We start from the raw sequence: 12,542 nt of genomic DNA, 5'->3' as shown, positions 1-12,542 counted from the left end.
TTTTAAATTTTATTTTTAGATTAAACCCTGTGCAGGTTGTTTTATTTTTAATCTGACGTTTTCTAATGTAACAAGTTATTTTAGTCTAAAAATTATATATATATATATATATATATATATATATATATATATATATATATATATATATATATATATATATATATATATATTCTCGTAAATAACTGAACGGCGGCTTAGAGGCCCATTTAGGAGGAAATGCTGCTTTGACAACTTCTCCTTAAAACACCAGCCTGCATGGGAAGTGACGTCAAATCCTAAAAAGTAGAAAGTGATGTTGAGAGAAAATGAACTTCTTGATGAAAATCCGACTTGCCAAATTGAGCTAAAATAAACCGCTGTTTTACTCTGACTAGACACATGTATAAAACCAATGTTTTCATTAATTATTGTATCTGTTTAATTTATAAAATATTAAATCAAATCGAAAACTAATACAGCTTCACATCTATGTTTTGATAGAGGAAAAACTATGTGAGCAACACTTTCTACTCCACGCCAGCCTCATGCAGAAACCTGGAAAGCATAAAGTGGAAACTAGTTAAGGTTGGTAGAGAGAACTTTTACAACTTCGGGAATAAAATCCGAGGTGATCCATCTGTGGCGCAGAATTAAAATTGCATTTCACATCTATTTCAAGAAGACAAAAATAAAATGAGGAAAAATCAAGAATGGTTCAGCTCTTTAAACGGGAGACCTTACAAGTTGCGCACAGATCGCTTTGGAGAGGCTGAGGTAGAGAGTTATGAATAAAGATCCCAGCAGACTGCTGGCGCTAGCACGTACACATACAGAGAGAGAGAGAGAGAGAGAGGGAGAGAGAGTTTTCAAGCCCCAGCTGCGGACAGTGCGCACCGCGGCTGCTGCTGCTGCCACATGCTCTCTCAGAGCTGCTTCTTTCTCGGTGAAATTAGACAACTGAACTGTTCCGAGACCCCGGCAGAACCAATGAACACAAGCGTTGCGTCGTGACGCAACAGGGCCCGTAGATAAGGAGCGGAGGGTTCTACCGGGACCTTAAACGGAGGACCGGCGGGTTTGGGGGTTTAGCGGACAGTCAGTGAGCGTAAAGCCAGCTCCTCCTCCTCCTCCTCCTCCTCCTCCTCTGCTGCCGTTACGCACACGCATCTTCAGGCATGAGCCCAAACAAGAACTAAACAGGCTGTACAACGGAAAGTGCTGCCCACAGATCACCGACGGGACTTTATCACGCAGAGGCCACGTGTTTTTTTTTTCTTTCTGTTTGTTTTTTAAATTACTAGTTTATTTTTGTCTGTGACTGGGGCAAGTAGTTTGCATCAGCTGCTGTGAGAATCAACTTGGACTGTTGATCCCGCAGGAGGAGAATCATCCCTCCCAACCTTTTTTCTTAATTGTTGTATTTTTTTGTGTGTTATCCTGTATAAGTTGCTGCCCAGAGTCACACAGAACAACCCGGATGGTTGTGCCAGTGCCCCTCCACAGAGCCGACATCCGAAAACATTCCTCCCATCAAGGAGGAGGCTGAGAGCCGTGCAACGGGAGCTTCTGTACTTGGTATGTTTACTCCCAACAAATGGATCAGAAAATATAGAAGAAGCAGTTTGTGAAAGCAAAAATAACAATAGAAAAATCTTCCTGAGAGAAAATTGATTTTTTTTTTTAAAGACTCGGAATCCACGCGGCTGTTAATGAATTAGTCAGAGCTTATTAATAATGAGAACTGCAGAGATTCGGATGATCGTTGCCATTGGCAGATGAGACGTAGTGTGGAGAACACGTGTCCAATTTTTCCTTCTTTTTTTTTTCTTTCTTTCTTTTTTTTTTTTTTTTAATCCCTGAACTGGATTTCTTACTTGTCATCGGCAGCGAGGAAAAGCCCGAAAACTGAGCGTCGCCACTGCGTTCCGGCGCAGGCTCTGCGCCTCTGATGGACATCTTGGCTTGCAGATCCGAAGAGAACAGTTACAACATCCTCCCCTCTGCGGCAACGATGCTTTTCCATGGCCTCCCCGGGGGCGATGTGCACGGTGTGGTGGAGGAAATGGAGCGGAGAGGAAAGGGCGAGTCGGCGGCCATCAGCTCGGCCATCGATATGGGAGAATCAGAGACGGTAGGATACTTTTCTTGTCTCCTTTCTTTGGCCTTCTCTCTCTGCTGCTTTCAGTGTCGGCAGCATGGCCGCTTGTAAACATGTGACAGAGGCTGTGCTCTTGTTCCGCCTTCCACTGATTTTAATCATCGTAGAAGAAAACCAGAGTAAACAACTGTTGGGGAAGATTTTCATTGTCCCAGTCTTGCCCTAAAATACTGCTGATTCTGCACCTTGGAAACTTGGTTTAGTCGCAGTAAAATGTCAAAAATAAATCAGGCCGCAGTTTATAAAGTTCTAAGAAAATTTAAGGAAATTATTCAATAAAAACGACAACAAAAAATACTGTCTTTTGACTATTTCAATGAGCTTCAGATATTGTACATTGTAACATCAAATTGGTTCAAATAAAAAAAAATACACACACACACGCACTTAATATATATATATATATATATATATATATATATATATATATATATACATTTTTTATTTTATTTTTTTTTCATCGTTTTGCTTTCTGCTCGAAGTAACGGAGGTACTGGCTCTTAACAGCAGGAAAGTTTTCTATGTTCCTGTTTTACTTTAAATCAAAGGAACACACCGGGCCAGAAATAAAAAATAAGTGCACCTTATTCCTGGAGGTGTGTATTGTCTCCGAGGCCTCTGAGCAAAATAACATCCAAGTCCAAAAACTTCTAACAAACCAGCAGACGTGTATTTTGAAAAACAAAATATATTTCTGTCCATAATAGAACCGCAGAGTGACTGCACACCAAAAGAAATGGTCGAGTTATAAAGCAAATCTGCGTCAATCGAATTTATGTTTACATGTTAATATTATATATTATAATTATATATTAAATAATTCATCTGTGAAATTAAAAATGTGCTTTATTGTAAAGGATAACTCAAAAATAAATATTTATGTATTATTGACAAGTCTCTTCCACTGAGGTTTCAATCATGGTTGATTTAATCTGCTAAACACGGAGAGACAAATAAACTTAATCCTGTGGCTTCCAAAATCCTTTGACCTGCACTGTTTAAGCATTCCAGCTGTTCTATATTTAATATTTCTAAATATATTTTTTTGTATGTTTCTCCCATGTCCTCATGCACATTGCAGGCCATGCCCTGCGTGACCAGCGAGCGAGTGGCTCTGTGCGCGGGCTGCGGCAGGAAGATCGCGGATCGCTACTACCTGCTGGCCGTGGACAAGCAGTGGCACATGCGCTGCCTCAAATGCTGCGAGTGTAAACTCAACCTGGAGTCCGAGCTCACCTGCTTCAGCAAGGACGGCAGCATCTACTGCAAGGAGGACTACTACAGGTAGGAGGGAGGGGGTCATGTAGAGAGAGCACCGAGTTTGGAGCAAAAAAGCTTAGAAAGAGCTGCATGTTCTTGATTTGCTTGATACTTTTTAGAGTTAATTATAGTCAATTTAGTGTTCGAGTGGCGGGTCATCAACACGCTGCAGAGTGGAAAATGCAAGTGGACGTCTGCAGAATTTGACACCGACTCAAACTCTGCTGATCTCTCTCTCCTTGTGAAAGTTAAAATTAGGTGACGCGAAAACGAAATAAAAAAAAAAATCGAACTGCTTGGAAATTAAAACGGTCAATTTGAGGAGACAAAAATGACTAGAAATTATAAATGCAATTGTTTTGAAAGCTCCGCTGAGACATTCACTCAGAATATTTCAGAACAGATCAGAAGAAGAGTTCTTAAAAAATACGAGAAGGCTGCAGTTTATTATTAATGAGAGACCCATTCGGAAGTGGCAATGTGTGAGAACATCACGGATAAATCTGAATTGATATTAGTAAAAACTTGACTCGATTCTAACTTTGCAGTTTATGTTGAGAATTCCTCCCGGGTGGGAGTTGGGGTCACGGGGGTCACCGGGGGTCGCGTTCTGCCGCTCATGGACTCTGTTTTGTCCGCAGAAGATTTTCAGTGCAGAGGTGCGCGCGCTGCCACCTGGGCATCTCTGCCTCGGAGATGGTGATGCGCGCGCGGGACCTGGTCTACCACCTGAACTGCTTCACGTGCACCACGTGCAGCAAGATGCTGACCACCGGGGATCACTTCGGCATGAAGGACAGCCTGGTGTACTGCCGCCTGCACTTTGAGACTCTCATTCAGGGAGAATACCAGACTCACTTTAACCACGCGGACGTTGTAGCGCACAAGGGCCTGGGCCCGGCCAACGCGCTGGGACTATCCTACTTTAACGGCGTGGGCACGGTGCAGAAGGGCCGGCCCAGGAAGAGGAAGAGCCCGGGGCCTGGGGCCGAGCTGGCTGCTTACAACGCGGGTAAGAAAACAGTCTGCAAAATGTTTGTGTGGGCACGAAGAGGGGAGACGTAATGGTTTTTCTTTCTTTCTTCTTTTTGTTTGTTTTTACTTTACTACACTATTAATGCTTTAACTTTCAGAACTAAAACGCAGAGGTAAACATAAGTCTTGACTCAATAATAATAATAATAATAATAATATAGAAATAATAACAAAAAAACATTCATAGTTTAACACTTCCAAAATAGTTTGCAACTGTTAAACTATTTTGGAATAAAGTATAAGTGGTTATCTTTTTTCTACAGAGCTGAAAGCATAAAGCCTCAAATTTAATTTAAAATAACTAATACAACCACTTATCCTGCGGTTTAACTGACCACCTCGTGCCCTGTTCACTGAATATGTTCCAATAACCCTCTAGATTAATGTAAAAAATAAATAAATAAATAAATAAAATAAATAAATAAATAAAAAAAACACAGACAAAAAGCTGCTGTGCATGCCTGTCCCTCTGCATGAATTCTAAATAAAAAATAATTAAAAGTTGGGTCTAAGTGTGCAGCCAAAAAAAAACAAATCCTTGATCTATATTTGTGGAGAAAAGTGCAGAGAAATATATTTTTATTTAGTTGCTTTTTGCAGTTTGATATAATTGGTCAATTTGAGTATTAAAATTATTTTACAAGTAAAACCTTGGTATGTTCAACTTTTTCCAATGAATAATCAATCAGTTAAATCTCAGCAAATGTGTAGTTTCTGTTTTGTCCTTTTTTCCATCATACAGATGCATTCTGTTCAGGTGTTTTTGTTTTAATTATATTTCAATTTTTTTTCCCTTTGATTCCTTCTTTTGCATTTGCCCTTTTCCACATGTCAGACTCTATCCAAATCTACAGACCCTTAAAATCCCCCTTCTCCTAAACCGTTCCCAACCACACACACTCACACTAAACACACCCACTTCTGGAGCCTCTTTGCATTGGGACAAGGCCAGTATGGGTGTGTAGCAGCCAGATCGATGTGATTTGATGGGTTATTCACTGGAAGAGAGAGCAGGCAGCATGCTAACCTCATAACAGCAGCGTTTTCTGGCGTCCCTCACTGTTATATCTTCAGAACAAGTGTAACATTTGTGTCAAGATCTGGAGTTAGACAAAACGAAACTACGGCATTAATGACATGTTTTTTGATTATTATTTTATTTTTGCTCTTTGAGTTTTAACATGACAGCCAGTTTTAGTAAAAAAAGGCTGCAACAAGTGGACAGTTTTCTCCTGCTTTGGAAGCAGCAACTGTTTTTATTGTGTCTGTGTATTTCTGTTTCATTAAAAAAAAAAAAAAAAAACAATCATTAAGCCACTCGCACAACAAATCAAACCTGTTTAACTTTGGAACAAACTTATGCTATAAGATGACCGAGGAGCAATGAGAAAGAAGAAGTAGTGCGCCCTCTCCTGTTTCCTACTAGAAACAGCAGCAAAGCTTAACCTGACTAACCCTAATACGGGGCAACCCCCCTCAGCGGGCCCCATCAGGTAGCATTGTCTCTGCATTCTGCTGCTGGACCATGAAGTTAGTAGAAAAGCAGCATAAAGATGACTGTTTTTTTCCTCCCTTTTTTTTGGTTCTGTTTTGTTTGTTAAAGCGCCTCAGCATATGCTTTGGCTGGAAAACAACATTTGTTCTGCCTGGTGCGTATGGGCTAATTAAGTAAAGTGTTATTCTGGTGCTTTTCACTCACTTCATATTCATCATTTACAACATTCCGATATTGAACTGTTATGCATGCGGCAACACCTTGAATATTGCCAAGAAATTTGCAGGCTGGGATGAATATACTGTATGTGTGCTGTTGTCTCAGTGGTTGCTGTGTGTTTGGGAGCGGGTGTGCTTGGCCAGGCTACGTTTTCACCTCTCTCCTGGATGAAGAGGCAGAGATACGAGGCACAGTGGCCTGTGTGGCAAGGTGGGGAAGGTGAACGACAGCTGGAAGGGACACGCTTTACATCAGACTCAAGTGATGAATCAGGGAAATAATAACAGCAATAAATTTTCATTTTTATCATGCTAAAAATAAAGATGATAACATACTTTTTAATATTAGAGGCATAGAGATTTTTGAGATTTTTTTCATCTGATAGAGCAAGCACACGTAGCGTCATATGTATATACGACCCATGTATGTATATATATATATATATATATATATATATATATATATATATATATATATATATATATATATATATATATATACAGAATATACCTTACAAATTTGGAATCTGTTCTTTTATTAGAAGTATTGATGCACTAAAAAGTTGCTTATGCACACTTAGGCTTGTGTTATTCGATTACCAGGTTCATGTGAGATTTCGAACTCGACAAGAGTTTGGCATAAAAATGCGAAAGGGTCAAGCTAATAAGCAGCAGAGGAATAAAAACGATAATGATGATGCTGTTCAGCCGACTCAACCTGCCCTCTTACCCTTGCTCCCCTCAGCTCTGAGCTGTAATGAGAATGACGGCGAGTCCATAGACCGGGACTCTCAGTACAGCTCCAGTCAGAAGACCAAGCGGATGCGAACGTCCTTTAAGCACCACCAGCTGCGAACCATGAAGTCCTACTTCGCCATTAACCACAACCCAGACGCCAAGGACCTGAAGCAGCTTGCCCAGAAGACGGGCCTCACCAAGCGGGTCTTACAGGTAACCCTCGCAGCCTCTCACACCTTGGTTCACACGTTCTGTGACCGAACAGGGAAGGAAACATCACATAGACATGATTCACAAATACATAGCATCATTCTATAAACTCTTGTTTGTTTTACAAAGTTGTGACTCTCTAAATCTCCCAGAAATACTCACGTATGACAGGAAACATTGCCCTGAAGGAATTTTCTTTGAATAGACAGAAAGACAGCATCATCCTCCGTCTAAACAATTTGAATCTGGTTAAGAGGTGAAAGACAAAAAGTGGTCGACCTCAAGAAAAAACAACTTCATATGATGGGACCAACGGGCTAAAAAAAGTTCATATTTTAACATTTATCTGCACTAAATAAAAACGAGTGTCAGACCTTAAACAGCCATTGTATGTCGAATGTTTGGAGGGCAACACTGTCTGGAACCAAGAGACTCTGGTACATGGTACGATGGTGAGCTTTGTTAGCAAAATATTGTAGTCGTGCCTGAAAATTTAAATAAAACTCATCTAAAATGATAACTATGATAAAATGTTTTCAATTTTTTGTAACTGAATAAAAACAAAACTTTGGAAGAAGTAGAAATCTGATTCCATCTGGTTTTAGTCACACTGATAAATGGGACAAACGGGACAGTCAGACTTTTCTCTGGCACTTGAAGGATTTGTTAAGGATTTGTGACTATAAAACTGAATTAGTCTTTGGTTTAAAGACTATAACTAAATTTAAGAATGTGTCAAAATAAACAAAAATAGGGCTATAAGAGAATCCCTTTACACTCACTACAAATTCCTCTTTATTTCCATGTCAAATCAATACATTATTAAGTGATTGCTGGTAATCAGTTATTTCTGAATTTTTCTGAAAAAACAAACCAAACCTTAAACACTGAGCAAGAAAGAATGATCATAGAAGTGCAAAAGATTTATTTACAGTTTTATTAATTAGGAAGGTGAAAGCTAATCGTGTGTCTACTTACCCAGACTGAAGGCTCCGTCTCTGTCCTGATAGTGATATAATGCTCTGATGGTGACTGAAGGACAGGGAGGAAAATGTTCTTCGATATATGGAAAGACGACACAAGAGGGTGTTTGATTTCCACTACGACATGTACTACATGTTATCTGGGGAGCTGAGAAAGAGAAAGAAAGAAATACAAACGAGTTGTGAATAAAAGAAAAATGTGAAAAGGAAAAGGAATATATCCTACTGCCTTAATTAGAGCTTGTAGTCGTTTTGCTTTGATGCGTTTTCCTGCCTGTTATTCCGGTTGAAGAGCCTCTCCTGCCACTCGGTTCCCATGGCTCTGTCATGATTCTGTCGCTAACACGCTCCAACACTCAGCTCAGTGCTCAACTTTGTCTCACTCACTCACACACGCTGCTTTTTATTACAATTATTTTTTTATTAATATGATATTACTACAAATAATTGGTGTAGAAAAACAATAATTTGTAGAGGCTGTTTTCAGTGCTGAGCTGGAGGCCAGTGTCATTCCTGGGAATCGTCACAAAAACGGCATAGCAAACATGAGACTAAGAACTGAAATCACAGCTGCTTTTATGCCCACACACTGTAGACGGGTCAATTAGAATTTCCTCACAGGATTGGTGAATAAAGGAAGCCATGGGCTCTGGATTTTTATGTCCAAACATAAAAGAAGAGGCTGTATTTTTCCTGAGACTAGCCGTGAAACGTAAAGCCTTTTTATAACTTTAGTACACAGCACAAGAGCAGCACAGCTTTGTGTTTTTAAGCTTGCTTTTATCCCGGACTCCAGTTAGACCATCAGCAAATAGGCTTTAAAAAGACAAAGATATATTATGCTCACTGCTGGCTCCAATCAGAGGAAACGGAAACTTCCTCCACAGATCTTCTTGGAATTCTTTTACTTGTAGTTTTATTTTCTGAATGAATTAACAAAGAAAAACACTGAAAGTATAATAACGCATTCAGTAGTTTATAAATGCGTATAAAAATTATTCTGATGCATAGAATCAGTCGTGTGTAATTTTCTCACCTGTTCAGCTTGTTTGGTGTGGCGGCTGTAATCATGACATTCTTTTGTTTTGGGTTTCATAAATTTATTTAAGATAGTGTCCTATATGTTAAGAACAACAGAATTGCAGACATCGGTTTATTAGTTTATGTAAAATATTTCTCTTCCGTTTCTGTCTCCAAAGACATGGAAGGTTCTTTTCTCAGGAAAAATGCTTTACGATGTTTACACTGTTCCCTCTCACTCTCAGTTTTCTTTAGAGTTTAAAAAGCTTTCTGTACCAATGGCAGCAAAGCAGCAAGCCAGAAAACTAAAAGAGTGAGCTAAAGGCAATCACAGAATGAGACTGTGCCAAAGCTGTGTGTTGTGATACACACAGAAGCGGTTTCTAAATCCCATCTTTTCACTTCCTGTACCTGCCTAACCCTGTCCACGCTGGAGCGTTAGGAGGCTGGAGGAAGTGATGGGATCGGTGATGCCAGTCAAGATGCAGAAGACAGCACACACTCTGCGCAGGCCGCTAACCCTAACCCCTGACACGCACACTGCCAAACCCCAGGGTGATTTAAAGTGGCCATTCAAGCTAAGCAGAATTTGGGAAGAAACAAATCAGACGGAGAACATGGAGACTTCACGCCTGCCAGCTGAGATTTGAACCTAAGACCTTTTCAGTGTGACGCCACAGTTCTAACCATGAGGTCTTTGCTCTCTGTATTGAGATAAACTTAGTCATGTTGTAAAATCTTACAGAAGCTCTTCTTTTTGATGAAAACCTGAAACATGTAGCTGTACTAACCAGACTTTTCTGATTGATACCGATTTCCATTGGTTTTAGACCTGACCTCCCAAATCAGATTCTGAAAAACGTTTCCTTAGATCTACAGCCAGTTTTATTTTTTTAGTTCAACCAGTTGAGGAAAACGTGTCTGATTCAGATTTCTGAGTGATTCACTAGTGGATCTTTACTTAAAGTCTTTTGTTGAATTGAAAATAGGACATTGTAGACCTGCTGCATTTTGTGAGTTATGGTGTTTACTGCTAAGTTTTTTTCATACATTTATAAACATGTTCTAATGCAAGCTCTGCATTTCTCAGGCTTGGGACTTTTCACATTTAATGTGTTAAATCCAACGGGTGGCTGTCAGAGAGACCTGATGTTTAAACAAATTAACTTTCTTCTTTTTGGTTTCTGAACAGGCCATTTTAAATTGTTTTTAACCCTAAGCCAATGATTCCCTGACATGAACCTCACAGAAAGACTGCTGAAGGTCTTCCCCAACCCTTGAAGTGGACTTTCATTTCTTCTCATTTTAAAAGTAACCCAAAGAGTCTTAATAAGTGCTTATTAATGCAAAACAGTCCTTAAAATGAATAAACTTTAACATATCAAAAATAATATCAAGAAGAGTATTTTCTTCTTGACATTCTTTTTGATATGTTATTCACACCAGGAGGGTGTGAATAAATACATTCTTGTAAAAAAGGAAGTAAAAACAGATAAATTGTAATTTAATTGATCTTTCTTTTAAATTGTTTTATATTTTGATATGTGTGTGTGTGATGCCTTCTCAGAAACATTTGATTTTCAATCTACATCTGCCAGGGCAAAGTATAATTCTATGTCTACTGTATATGTAACATAACAAACTGCTAATACTTAAAAAAAATCCTCATTAGTTTGTTTTTCCAAATATAGTAGTAATATAACAGTGTTAATATTCCAGAACAGCTTCAATCAATCTACAGATAAATATAAAATTTGTGGTTTTTATATTTATCTAATTCTAAAGGAGACCTTATATAAAAAACAATTGTCATAAAAAATCTATGTTAATTCTATCCTGTTTAATGATCATCCATCCATCCATCCATCCATCCATCCATCCATCCATCCATCCATCCATCCATCCATCCATCCATCCATCCATCCATCCATCCATCCATCCATCCATCCATCCATCCATCCATCCATCCATCCATCCATCCATCCATCCATCCATCCATCCATCTTCTTACACCCTTATCCCATTGGAGTCAGGAGGGGTGCTGGTCTCCAGCTGTCAACGGGCGAGAGGCGGGGTCACCCTGGACAGGTCACCAGTTCATCGCATGGCAACACAGAGACAGACAGGACAAACAACCATTCACACACACACACACACACACGCACACACACACACACACACACACACACACACACACACACACACACACACACACACACACACACACACACACACACACACACACCTAAGGAGAATTCAGAGAAACCAATCAACCTGATAGTTATGTTTTTGGAAGTTGAATTATTTTAGATTTGAATCTGTAGCTGATCAAATGAGTTGGACTTCCCTTTGAAGAAAAATATTGTGTCGTTTAAATATTAGCAGTGTTTGAGATTTTATTAAACCCCAGTGGAAGGTTTATTCCAGCTGCTATAAATATATAATGGTTCAAGCAGCAGTTATAAAATTAATTAATGTAATACTGTACTGCTAATATTTAGTTGTTGTACAGTAAAAATGGTTGTGTAAGATGTACAATACAGAAATGTTTGCCAGTTGAGGGTAGTTAAATGAAATCCTGTTTAGGGCCTCAAGCCATCTTGGACTGACTCTGATTCAAGATGTCTTCTTTTTTTCTTCTTTTTTTTGAAGGTCTGGTTCCAAAACGCTCGGGCCAAGTTCAGGAGGAACCTGCTGCGGCAGGAGAGCACCGGGGTGGACAAGGCGTCCGACGGTTCCACGCTCCAGGGTGGGACGCCCTCAGGCCCAGCCTCTGAGATCTCCAACGCCTCCATGAGCCCCTCCAGCACCCCCACCACCCTCACAGACTTAACCAACCCCACCATGCCTACTGTCACTTCTGTACTCACGTCGGTGCCGGGCGGTATGGACGTCCACGAGTGCCGGAGCCCATCACAGACAACGCTGACCAGCCTCTTCTGATGGTCAGAGCACTAGCCCCTCACCCCTCATCATCACCACCTCTCCCTGCACACTCAGACTTTTACCACATCCTTGCCCTCCTTCTGGATCTAAAACTGAGCACTGTTAACACCTTAGAACTTTAAAAGAATTAGAACCATGAAGGAAACAAAAGAACTCCATTAGAGACTATCTGCTTAGTGAGGTGGCTGGGCCTCACTGATGGAATGGTTGTTGTTATTTTGATGTTGTCTTGTTGAGAACTGAGGAGAACCAATTAATTTTTTTCAATATTCACAAAGAGAGACTGCTGAGGAAAAATGTTTTCATTTTTGGGGGAATTTGTTTTTCAGGACAGTATTTATGTTGTAAAAGAGTCACTGTTAGAAGGACTGTAAAAGGTCTTTTTTTTTCATTGTTTGGAAATCTGAGATTAAAATACAGTTTCAAATATTCTATGACTGCCATGTGCCTTTAACTCCAATCAGCTCCACTTTTGTTGACTGAAGTCAGTCGAACCTGAC

The 12,542-nt window shown here is 39.8% G+C and overlaps 1 protein-coding gene across 1 annotated transcript; it reads left to right on the top strand.

Annotated features, from left to right (window-relative positions):
• Positions 1 to 520: 520 nt before the first annotated feature.
• On the top strand, positions 521 to 12,468 carry lhx2b (LIM homeobox 2b). Its single transcript, XM_014973546.2, has 5 exons — positions 521 to 2,110; positions 3,219 to 3,421; positions 4,039 to 4,409; positions 6,891 to 7,096; positions 11,749 to 12,468. The coding sequence occupies exons 1-5, from the start codon at positions 1,928 to 1,930 to the stop codon at positions 12,037 to 12,039; spliced, it is 1,254 nt and encodes a 417-aa protein (XP_014829032.1). The 5' UTR covers positions 521 to 1,927; the 3' UTR covers positions 12,040 to 12,468.
• Positions 12,469 to 12,542: the final 74 nt, after the last annotated feature.

Source organism: Poecilia mexicana, unplaced genomic scaffold (assembly GCF_051168715.1).
Source record: "Poecilia mexicana isolate PSO_F unplaced genomic scaffold, ASM5116871v1 scaffold_9, whole genome shotgun sequence".
Lineage (NCBI taxonomy): Eukaryota > Metazoa > Chordata > Actinopteri > Cyprinodontiformes > Poeciliidae > Poecilia > Poecilia mexicana.
This window is presented reverse-complemented; position numbering and strand designations above follow the sequence as displayed.

Bases quoted from the DNA above. Each gene is read 5' to 3' on its own strand.
- lhx2b (XM_014973546.2), top strand. From the start codon at position 1,928: ATGGACATCTTGGCTTGCAGATCCGAAGAGAACAGTTACAACATCCTC. The intron at 2,111-3,218 runs GTAGGATACTTT...TGCACATTGCAG, and splicing joins ATATGGGAGAATCAGAGACG to GCCATGCCCTGCGTGACCAG. The intron at 7,097-11,748 runs GTAACCCTCGCA...TTTTTTTTGAAG, and splicing joins TCACCAAGCGGGTCTTACAG to GTCTGGTTCCAAAACGCTCG.